The sequence below is a fragment of the Lolium rigidum genome, chromosome 3 (assembly GCF_022539505.1).
Source record: "Lolium rigidum isolate FL_2022 chromosome 3, APGP_CSIRO_Lrig_0.1, whole genome shotgun sequence".
Taxonomy (NCBI): domain Eukaryota; kingdom Viridiplantae; phylum Streptophyta; class Magnoliopsida; order Poales; family Poaceae; genus Lolium; species Lolium rigidum.
Genome location: NC_061510.1, coordinates 46,076,578 through 46,088,171, shown reverse-complemented (window position 1 = coordinate 46,088,171; position 11,594 = coordinate 46,076,578). Strand labels below are relative to the sequence as shown.

General features: G+C 44.2%; 2 protein-coding genes across 2 annotated transcripts; one reads left to right on the top strand and one right to left on the bottom strand.

Annotated features, from left to right (window-relative positions):
• The first annotated feature begins 127 nt into the window (after window positions 1–127).
• On the top strand, window positions 128–7,999 carry LOC124701531 (pentatricopeptide repeat-containing protein At5g15280, mitochondrial). Its single transcript, XM_047233610.1, has 8 exons — window positions 128–411; window positions 495–4,660; window positions 4,753–4,905; window positions 4,986–5,583; window positions 5,711–5,795; window positions 5,881–6,043; window positions 6,947–7,372; window positions 7,469–7,999. The coding sequence occupies exons 1-2, from the start codon at window positions 359–361 to the stop codon at window positions 4,276–4,278; spliced, it is 3,837 nt and encodes a 1,278-aa protein (XP_047089566.1). The 5' UTR covers window positions 128–358; the 3' UTR covers window positions 4,279–4,660; window positions 4,753–4,905; window positions 4,986–5,583; window positions 5,711–5,795; window positions 5,881–6,043; window positions 6,947–7,372; window positions 7,469–7,999.
• A 733-nt stretch (window positions 8,000–8,732) lies between these two features.
• LOC124695908 (pentatricopeptide repeat-containing protein At5g15300-like) lies at window positions 8,733–10,885 on the bottom strand. Its single transcript, XM_047228712.1, has one exon. It carries the CDS (start codon window positions 10,883–10,885, stop codon window positions 9,290–9,292), a length of 1,596 nt encoding a protein of 531 aa, XP_047084668.1. The 3' UTR covers window positions 8,733–9,289.
• Between the last annotated feature and the right edge of the window lie 709 nt (window positions 10,886–11,594).

Sequence of the window (11,594 nt, the reverse complement as noted above, 5' to 3'; positions counted from 1 at the left end):
GGCCTTGTTATCTGAATCCTCGCCTACCTAGGCCCAGCGGCTCGGGCAGCGCAGCTCACTGCCTACTCCGGCGAGGATCACCGCCGTCTTCTCACCCGCCCCACGTTCCCTCTTCCGGCTGCCCACGACTGAGACAAGCTCCGCTGGCCGGGCCCACCACTCGTTCCCGGCGGCGCAATCGGCGCGCTGCCGTCAACCCTCCCCCGGGCGTCTCACCCCACCCAATCTGACTTGCCTGCCCGTCTCCGGAGAATACGGAGTGAAGAGGAAGGAGACGCGCTAATGGGGTCGCCTTCCAGCGCCGGTGGGTGAGCGATGCGGCAGTCCCAACCGCTTGCGACGTATAGGGAGGGATCACATGTGGAAGGCATGCCATTTACGCCGAACAATCCATCTATGGTGCCGTCCAAGGTGCGTGAGACTGAGCTTATAGCTCCAGAAATGCATTGATGTTTATGGTTGAATACTAACTTTTTTTTGTTAATCAATTCCAGTGCGAACGTGGGGCGAGAGTCCAGGATTGGAGACAGAGGTTACGCCAATAATGTTCCTGAACTGAACTCCGACAAAAGGAGCTTGTTGAAAGGTGAATGCTACTACACATTGGGGAAGAAGGAAGGTACCTCTCTGTGCAATTCAGCCATCGCCAGCGCTTCAGAGGAAGCTGGATTTAATGTTGAGCGTGAAACTGGGGAAAAGTGTGAAGCTGATGTCCATTCGGCAGCGAAATTGTGCTCGGGTATTGGGAAATTGGTTATATCCAAGTGCTCATTCATTTTTGACAGTGGAAGAGACACCTTTGATGGGAATTGTAGCTTGCAAGATGTTCTTAAGCATGGTCTCTGGCTCTCACCGGAGACCCTCCGCAGGTTCTGGCGTGCTTCACAGCTGAAGCCTGAAGATTTTCTTGACATTTTGGTCGGTTTTGGACATGGTGCTGCAGAAGTTAGAAACTCGAGATTTCTATGGAACTTGTACAGGTGGGCTTCGTGGCAGAGTAAGGACTTCCGGCATCTTCCAAGGTCCAATGACATGATGGTGTCAATACTTGCGCATGCTCAGATGCTCAGCCAAGCTGAATCATTGCTTCTCTTGCTGGATGAGAACAAGGCTCTGACCGATGCGAGCGATCTGTTCAGTCAGGTCATCCAGGCGTTTTCAGAAGCTGGCCACCTCGACAAATCAGTGGCACTTTTTGATCGTGCAAGGCATAAGTGTTTGATACCTTCAGCCTCGTGCTATCATGTACTTCTAAATCTTATGGTCAGAAGGTCAAAACAGGAGCTAGTTGTAAGAGTATATTTGGACATGCTGGAAGTTGGATTAGGTTCTTGTACAGAAAGAGATATTCTTGATTTTGCTATCAGTGCTTTAGTCAAGAGAGACAAATTCTTACAAGCTATTGGTATAATTCGGCAGTTAAAGAGTTTGAACATCGAAATAAGCAAGGGATCATTGTTAACTGTTGCAAAAGAATTTTGCAAGAAGAAGGACACTGGAGATATGATGAATTTCTTGGAAGAATGGAGGTATTTACCTGAGCCGCGTCTTTGCAATAGAATGCTTGCGTCTGTTTGCAAAAATCTTGGTACTGACGAGGCATGGTTTGTCTTCCAGAGACTAGAAGCCTTAGGATTTACCCCAGATGCTACAACCTTTGGAATTTTCATATGCCATAGCTGTAGAGAAATGAAACTCAAAGCTGCATTCCTCTATTTATCTGAGTGCTTTTCTAGACATATTGAACCTAAAGTTTGTGCTTATAATGCTATTATAGGTGGTGTTTTCACTGAGGGACTGTACAGACATGCAAATTATATCCTTGAAGACATGATCGAAAGAAAAATAATGCCCGAACTTTTAACATATAAGATACTTCTGGCAGGATATTGCAAGTATAGGCAGTTCGATGATATAGAAGAAATCTTGAGAATTATGAAAGTCAATGGTGTAAATGGTCTTCCCTCTGGAAACTGTGCACTCTCTAAAGCTTTATCCTTTCTGGGGCTGGACCACTTAGGAGTGAAGGTCAAGAGAGATAATGCCACTGGCTTTCCGAAAGCTGAGTTTTTTGATTCAGTAGGCAATGGTCTGTATTTAGACACTGACTCTAAAAGGTTTGAGACTTCGTTGGCGCAGATTCTTGATAATGCTTTTTACTCAGATATTAGCGCAGAGATAGTCAGTGCATGTCAGCAAGGTGATGTTGCAAGTGCTCTTCTGGTGAAAGATGAAGCTTTTCAACAGGGACATGACATTTCACCAGCTAGCTGCTCAGAACTAATAAAGTCTTTGTGCGTTGGCCCTGCACATGTTATGGATGTTATTGACCTAATGGAGGAAATGCCTTATACATTTGATAAACTGGATGCTCAAACTCTAAATTTAGTCATCCAAACATTGAGTACGAATGAGATGTCAGCTTGCGCAAGATTGGTTTTGGACAGGTTATTCAGAAGAGGCTTGCCAGTTAATCAAGATACTTATACTTATTTGCTTACAGGCTTCTGCACAGAAAGGAACATAATGGGGTTTTGGGAATGTTGGAATGTTGCAACAAAGTTTAATTGGTCACCTGACAGCAAGGATGTGATGCCCCTCATCAGCCACTTGTGCAAATGGGGAGTAATTGAGGAAGCTTTGGAGCTTATAAGCATGTTGCTCGATTGCTATCCTAATTTGTTCCTAAGTGCATATTGTGCACTTCTCAAAGAGTTATGCAGAACTGGTTACACTACCGTTGGATGTGCGATGCTGGAGGCACTCCTAGAAAAGGATGTGGTTGTGGGTCGCTCACTAATTTATAGTGTGACAGAGGGCTTTCTAAAGGAGCAGAAGACTGCTGAATCTATTGGACTGTATGACATGTGCCTTAACAAAATCAAAATGTCAGATGTGTTTACCCACCAATTTCCATTCTCTTCACTAGCATGCTTTGATGCAGAACGATGCATGGACTTGGTACAGTCTGTGATGAAAATGGAACGTTCTGATGTCTCAGCTTGCAGTTGCATTGTGAACGAATTACTGCATACAGGAAAAGTAAGTGAGGCAATGTCGGTTGTTCAAGCCTCCACTTTGGGAAAGAAATTAAGTGACAACTTGCTAAATTCCACCCTTCAATCATATTGTTGTCTAAACAGTTGGAGAAAGGTTGATGCAGTTATTTGTATAATGCTAAAGATACACGCCAGCATTTCTATTTCTAGCTACCGCTTTCTTGTCCGCAGAATGTGTGAGCAAAGCCAGTTTTCTAGTGCCTTATGCCTTAAGGAGCTAATCCAACAGAATGACAAGTCAACGGAACTTATTTTATACAATATTCTGATGTTCTGCCTTTTTCAGAGAAGAAACAGCTTGCAGGTTCATGATTTATTGAAGGATATGAAACGTAACGGTATTTCTCCAGACAAAATCACATATGACTTTCTTGTCTACGGGTTTAACAAGTCCGGAGACACCGATCGTTCAGTCAGTGTGCTTGATGCTTGCATTGCACAGGGATTAACACCAAGCAACCGCAGTCTCAGAATAGTACTGAATCACCATTGCAAGTTAGGGAACCTTGAGAAATCAATAGAATTGCTTCATCTGATTGAGGGGAGGGGATGGAAGCATGGTTTAGTGATTGAGATGACTGTCATTTCAGCACTTCTTTCGTCTGGAAGATACTCGGAAGCAAAATCATATCTGAACAAACTGAGCAGAAGTGCACTAATTATATCTGACATCACTTTTGATGCCCTAATCAAGGAATTCTGTGGACAGGGAGACTTGGAAATGTCTGTTAATCTGATAAATAAAATGTTAAAGAATGGTAGACTTCCAAGTGAAGCTAGTTACAGCTCTGTTATATACAGGCTAGGTGTATTGAAAGAATTTGATCAGGCTCTTGATTTTCTTGCTGAGATGCAGTTGGAAAATCTAAAACCAAGTGAGATCTCATGTGATGTGCTCATGCGTGGCCTGTGTGCCATGGGAAGAACCACTGATGCTAAGAAGATTTTGGAAATACTAATGACCTTTGGTTCCGCACCATCCTTTGGCATGTATAGAACTGTTTTTGATAACTACTCTAGGTGTAACAATACACTGGAAGCCGCAAAACTTCTGCATGACATGCAGCAAGCAGGACACACACCGAAGTTTGAGATGCAATGGTCTGTGATAAGCAATTTAAGCAGCACTGGTAGGAAGACTGAAGGATATGAACGACCTATTTTGTCAAACCTTATTTCTTCCAGTGAGTTCCCCATGAAGAATAATAGGAGGAAATGATTCTTGTATGCAAATATATATCCAATGCTGATTGCAAGGAGATGATTGATGGAAGTCATCCTACGAAGAACCCCAAGGCAGCGGTGGCACTGCTCCTGCGACCGCACAGCGTCTACCATCTCGCGCGGTTTGGCTGGTGTGGCCGCTGCTTCTTGCAGTTGTAACCACTGGCCCCCGGGCTTCTGTTTTTTGCAGAAAAATTCTACTCTATTTGTGTGAAGTATAACCTTGTTGGCTTCCTGAATGATAAATAGGTTAGATTATCCAAGTCTACAGAAAATGACACAAATTTCTTTCTGTTCATCTCAGTTGACCCTAAGAAATTGTGTCCTGGATGCACCCCGACCATTTGACATTACCTTTGTTGACAATACACAAAAAGGTAATACTTGTCGTACAACTTTTTTTTGGTTCTATTGATTCATGGAGCACTTTCTTAAAGAATATGCATGCTTGTGTTCTTTTACCTTGCAGGGGTCTTACAAGCTCTGCATCGAGGGGAAAAGACGTGCACCACGATAACTTTATCTCCAGCCATTTGAAGCTGGTCGTCAAAATCTTGCTGTGTTTTGACATTTCTCATGACAGCATTCGTTTTCTTCTCCCACCAATTTTGTTTATATAGAGGTGAGCATCCTAACACAACAACAGAAGTATACCATTGCCTTTTTTCTTGATTTTTTGATGAAAAGGACCACCTGCCCCAGTGTATTGTAAAAAAGGACCACCTCGCGAGTGAATTGTCAAAAAGGACCACATGCCGCCGGTGGCTGTGGCGGCAAGTGCGTCGAGATGGAGCAGTATCCTAGACCCGATTGCAATATCGAGAGGAACTTCAAGACGACCAAGGATCTCGACACCCAACACGTCCTCTATCATTCGGACCTCTTCTTACCAAGATTTCAGGATCTAACGGAGGAGCCCGTCGTCCCCCTCATCTGGAAGATCCGGACATGTTTCAGGCACACGTCTTGGAACCTTTGGTGCAAAGCGCGCCCTACTCTCCATGTTGATGACATCTCGGTCAACGACCCCAGTTACTTCATGGATTTGCCTGAGCTGTGGGATTTCAGCGCTGCAAAATTCACACTGAAGAATCTCACAGCAGTTCGCCCAACGCTCAGCATTCACGGTAGCGAGCTTGTCTACCTTGTGTTGAAGGTAGGGGCTAATGATAACAAGGCGTGGGTGCCTGGGTGGCTGGTGTTGATCTTCGGAACAAGACGGTGGAAGTACTGTCTTCTAGTTTCTGCGGGAGGCCCTTCCTTCATGTACATTCTATGGATATCTGAATACAACTCCAAGGTATCTCTACACGGTGACATGAATCTCTCAAACTAACTGTATATTATTATCTATATTTCCGCCTAGCTATTTATTTAACCTAATAATGGCATTTCACATCGTTGCTTTCTCGTTATTTTTCCTGAAGGTCATGTGCCCCATAAGATGGCTGTGGCCAGAATTGTCCATTGAATCGTTTTCTTAGGCAGGGGAATATTATTTAAAACAACCCGGTAAGTGGTAGTCATCTTTATGTGTACAATTTTCAGTATGTATTCTAAATGATTTAATTTAACTATGTCTGTACGGCAACCCCAGCTGAACATGCAGACCGAGGGTGGCTACTCTAGGAGTTCCATTGATGAACACGCCAATGCTGTGCACCCAGTCAACAGTTACATATTCCAGCCACAGCTCGTTGTACCACTGCCGCACGGCTTTCCACAAACACAGCAACACAATTGCACTCCATCAAGATCAGGTAATAACATTTTCCACGCTTGTGACATGCTGCTTTCCCTTTCTTTACCCTTTCGTTTACTGAAGATATTTAACCCAAAAATATCAGAAGTTATCAAACACTAGTCTTTTATAGTTTGATGTCATCATTTTAGAAAAATGTGCAAACGTTTTTACCACCATGGTGGCACACATGGATTACAGCTGCCAATATTACCATTAAGATACTAAGCTGATCAAAATTGCATGTACATATAATGTTTCACACTCTTGTTGCGAGCTCCTCTTGTTGTTGACGCCTGAAATTTAACAGAACTTCCAGTAAAGGATTGTGTGTAATGATAGAGGACCATTTTTTCAAGTTGTGACTTATGTAGCCCTCTTCAAGTTGTTACTTATAAACCATCCTATAAACTTAAAAAATATTGAACAGTCAAATCTCTAACAGGTAGGAGCTTCTCTTTAGCATCATTATCAAAAGGGATAGAATTGAAGCAACTATATGCGTTAGAAACTGCATCCTTCTTTTGACATGCACAATAAATAAGATATACCGTCCTATAAACTAAAAAGAACACTATGGGAAAAATTATTGAACTTAAAAATATAGCTGATCAAAAGTTTGTTTCAGCTCTTGCTGAAAGCGAAAGATAAACCCTTCGTTCCATAATTCTTATCGTGGTTTTAGTTCGAACAAAAACTACGATAAGAATTATGGAACGGTGGGAGTATTAAAGGAGAGAGTGGAAAGTGTAAATAAAGTCCATGTGGTAAAGGTGAATTCAACCTTCTGCAAACGTGAGGAACAGGTCACCAGCCGGTGATTTCCAGAGCGTTACTTCATTCATGAACAGTGCGTAAAATAATTACTTTGTTTCTATTGGAGGTAGTATACATTCTTGATTAATAGCATTGTTTGGTGAAGGATATGTTGGCCAACCATGGCTGGTAATGCCGATGGACAATCGCTTCCAGCCGCAGATGCCTCTGGAGTTGGCGTACCCGGCTGTGCCCTTCACACACTAATGCCTTGGATGCCGATGGATGACCGCTTCCTGTCACAAATGACTCCGGTGCCAGCGTCCCTGGCTGTGCCCTTCAACACTCTGATGGCTCGGGTGCCGATGGATGCCCCCTTCCTGTTACAGATGCCTCCTGTGCCCTCGTCCCTGGCTGTGCCCTTCAACACACTGATGCCTCGGGTGCCGATGGATAACTCCTCCCTGTCACAGATGCCTCCGGTGCCAGCTTACCAGGCTGCCCATCATAGTTTACCATAAGACTATAAGAGATTAGGTCCTGGATGCATCCGAGCCAATTGACGTCACCTTTGTGGACATTACACAAAAAGGTACATATATGTTTGCTTACAACATTTTTTTGCTTGTATTGATTCTATCATGGAGCAAGTAAATGACATGCATGCGTGTGCTCTTTTACCTTGCAGGGTAGGGTCTTACAAGCTCTGCAGCTAGGGGAAAAGAAGTGCAGCAAGAGTACTTCCATGCTAGCACCTTGAAGGAACCATCAGGACCATTACTCTTGGATCAGTGATGAGACAAACCGGCACCAACCCAAGGGATCTTCAGAGCTGTCGATATCCTTCATCTGGAAAAGAAAGAAACAAATGAAGAAAATCAGCATCTTCATCGAATGCTGAAGAACTGGATCATTTGAAAAGAAAACATACATAACCTAGTGTGCACAAGCTTTTCAAGAGTTCGTCATCTTTGTGCGATGAAAAGGCAATGGTTCATGATAATGTGTTTATTTATAGTTAAAGAAACATTGTTACAAAAACATAAGATACCTCAGCCTACCTACACAGCCCCTTTCATCTCTCTCATTGTTCAAAGTTCAATCCGAAATGCCCATCGGGAAAGCCAGATGTGTTGTTCCTTGTGACAATTTCTGAACATGCTAGGCGTTGTATTTCCCCAGTTGCCAATATTTAGGCTATAGTTTGGTGTTTCTTACAGTCATTGCCTTCTTTTTTTCTTGTGGTGGCGGTTTTTTTTCTTCAAGGTGGGGAAGGCTGGTGTCTATCTGGATATCAAGTGGCCTTCTGTTAACTAGACTCTGCACCTTTTGTGTCAGCCTGAATTCCTGAAATATGTCAGCCTGAAATACTGTGTATGTGTAAATCATGTTTTTACATTTTCTGCAATTCTACTTTTCCAGATTCCTTTAACCTCTGCTGCTTCTATCTATCCATCTCTTGGAATTTGTCATGGGACGAGTATGGCCTGGTCTGCATCATGGTGCTTGATTCCAATTTGCATAGGAACCTAACATTGTTTTTGCCTGACTGACATGTACTTTCAGATTTTGCATATGAACTAACCAGCCAATGTAGATGTAGTCCCATTTACTGTAAGCAACTTGAATGTAAGAGAAATAAGGGATCCATGATGAAAATTAATATACTTATATGAATGATGTCCAAGTCAACAGAGATTTTGTTCTCCATTAAGGAATTACATAATTGCTTTATCATACCCTTTTTGAAGACGTAGCTGAGACGTGGTGGAGGGAAGGAGAGTGGCTGGCTGTGGCCATGACCACCAACTTAATTTTTCAATATAAAAAATAAGAACATTTTAAGTTAAAACAGAGCAAATGACAATTACTTCCATTACAGTACAACTTTACAGAGGGAGTAAAAGAAATAAAGTTATGAATAGTTAACAATTCTGTAATAAATGTAGAGCGCAAAATTGCTCAAGAATAACTACTGCAAAAAAGATTATTTGCAATTTACTTCAGCCCATCGCAGTTGTTTCTCTCAACTGAGCAGATGGATAATGCATGCATGACCCTTGCTCGAATTTGCTTCAGCTCGCTGAAGAATTAATCGTTCCTTGCACAATCACCAATTGTCCACAACCCAGTGCAGGGATCTATGGCAGCTCTATCCTTTGTATTGCTCAGGATGTCATGAGTAATTGTTTTTCGGAGTGTTAACACCACTCCGGTGAAAATTAAGTACAGCATCCACTTAGAAGTCACTGTCCAACATTGTTTTGCATTGAACTGATAGTTGTTTCAGCTAGCCTTTTCAGCTGCATATCAGCAAAGGCAACCTTCAGTAACGTCTTGGAAGACTCTAGCCAATTTGCTAATTTAGCATGACAATAACATTCAAGTTAGCATCTTTCCTGTCACCTGCAGATGCATCCACATCTCAAACTTTATCAGTGCTCGATGCTCAGTTTCTGACACAGAAGCTGCGAGCTAAAAATCCTTTCAGTCAGCGATGTGATTCCAACTATCGGAAGGACTGCATTGCATCCTTGGCGCTGCCATCTACAACCGTGCGGCCAGCCTCCTTGTTGACACCGCTGTCATCCATTAACTTCCTCATCTTCTCCGACTCTAGCCATTCCCCGGCTGAAGCATAGATGTTCGAGAGGAGCACATAGTCCCCACTGTCATCACTCCTTGCCTTTAGCAATTGTCTGTTTGCGTGCTCAGCCAGTTCGATCTCACCATGAACCCTACAAGCCCCAAGAATAGTCCTCCAGATGACAGAATTAGGCTCAACCTTCATGGTGTCAATGAACTCAAATGCTTCTTTGAGAAGCCCCGCGCGACCCAGCATGTCAACCATGCAACCGTAGTGCTTGACATTAGGCTCAATCCTGTACTGCTGTTGCATCAAGTTGAAGTACTCACGTCCCCTGTCAACCATCCCACCGTGGCTGCATGCTATAAGGACAGCGACAAAGGTGATCTCATCAGGCCTGACTTTCTGTTTCAACATTTTCTTGAATAGATCTATGGACTCAGGGACATGGCCATGCAGTGCCAATCCTCCTATGATCGAATTCCAAGTTGAGACATCCTTATCTCGCATCACCCAGAACACCTCCAGTGCACTCTTCATGCTTCCGCATTTTGCGTACATGTCAATCAGCGCATTTCCCAGGACGACAGTAAAACCAGTTCTGGAAAACTTCTCTGAAAGAGAGGAATGCAACCTTCGGCCAACATCTAGATCACCTGAGTTGGCACAAGCTGACAGCAGGCTGAGCATTGTGACGACATCAGGCTTTTCGCCCATACTTTGCATCTGCTCAAACAGTTCCATGGCATTCATGTGCGAGCCACAGCCCACATACCCAGAAATCATGGCGTTCCAGGACACGACATCACGGTCAGGTACCCGGTCGAACAGCTCCCTTGCTTGTGCCATCTCCCCCCGCTTTGCATAGGCGGTAATCATCACGTTCCAAGACACAAGGTCCTTCACAGAACACTCTTCGAACAGCTCCCGGGCAGCACTGATGTTCCCTCTCCTAGCACAGCCGGTAATCATCGCCGACCAGGCCACGGCATCCTCGCGCGCCCTGCGGTCAAACAGAGCACCCGCAATTTCCAGCTCTCCACAACTGGCGTGCATGCCGATGAGCGCGTTCTTGACGAACGCGTCGGACTGGCATCCAACCTTCACAACGTGGGCGTGCAACTGCGCCCCGGTGCCACCGGCGCCCATGGCAGTGCACGCCCGGAGCACGAAGGGGAACGTGATCTTGTCTGGCCTCACGCCGTCGCCGCCGCGCCGGTTCATACGCGCGAAGAGGGAGACAGCGTCTCGGGGCGCGGCAGTGTGCGCGGCGCCGCGTATGAGGGTGTTGTACATGAAGAGGTCCGGGTGAGGGATTTGGTCGAACACGAGGTAGGCGTGGGCGATGGCGCCGCGCACAGCGACGGCGGACGCGAAGATGAGCTCACGGAGCGCGGAGGGGTCCGAGAGGAAGCCCCGGAGGACCAGGAGGGCGTGGACCTGCTTGATTTGCCGGAGGCTGCGGCAGCGCCGCCAGAGCGGCGGCTGCCGGCGCTGAGTGCTCGACTTCCGCAGCATCTGCGTGTCAAAGCGCGACAGAGCGCGGCGAGAAGAGTGCACTTTCCCCTAAGCTAGCTGGCAGCTACTGTACCTCCGATAGATTAGGACTTATACTCAAAAGTCAAAATTACAAAGTTTGACCAAGTATAAATAAGAAAATATAAACATCTGAATATAACGTAAACAAATATGTAACTTATAAATTTTAAAGTGAATCTGCCGCTATCTATCTGGTATCGTAAATTTCTAGTTTTATCTAGTACCAAACTTAGAGAATGTTTTAGCTCTTCGTATATTCACCTATTTTAGTATGTATCTAGTCCACTCTTAGTGCTTAGATTTACTAATTATAATGTGTATCTAACTCACTTTGAAATGACCAAAACATCTTATATTTGTGAACGCATGGAGTAGTTATGTTCATATTAACAAAAGGTTGGATCACTTATTTCTCAATGGAGAGAATAATTGTTCGTTGGTGGAAATGTTAGCGTTCATGCATCAATAGGAACAGAAATGCAAGGTTGCTGGCTCTCTCCTCACGTTAGCACCAGGAGGAGCGAGATGTGGAGGGCACCCGTGCGAGCGTTTTTTTTTTGTTTGAGAAACATAGTACAAACACATATATTTATATAGACTTTTTTTCGAAATAGGGAAAACCCTATCCTCTGCATCAATCGATGATTGATGCATACACCTTTTTATTATATTATTATAAAACTAAGTT

Bases quoted from the DNA above. Each gene is read 5' to 3' on its own strand.
- LOC124695908 (XM_047228712.1), bottom strand. From the start codon at position 10,885: ATGCTGCGGAAGTCGAGCACTCAGCGCCGGCAGCCGCCGCTCTGGCGG.
- LOC124701531 (XM_047233610.1), top strand. From the start codon at position 359: ATGTGGAAGGCATGCCATTTACGCCGAACAATCCATCTATGGTGCCGT. The intron at 412-494 runs GTGCGTGAGACT...AATCAATTCCAG, and splicing joins CATCTATGGTGCCGTCCAAG to TGCGAACGTGGGGCGAGAGT.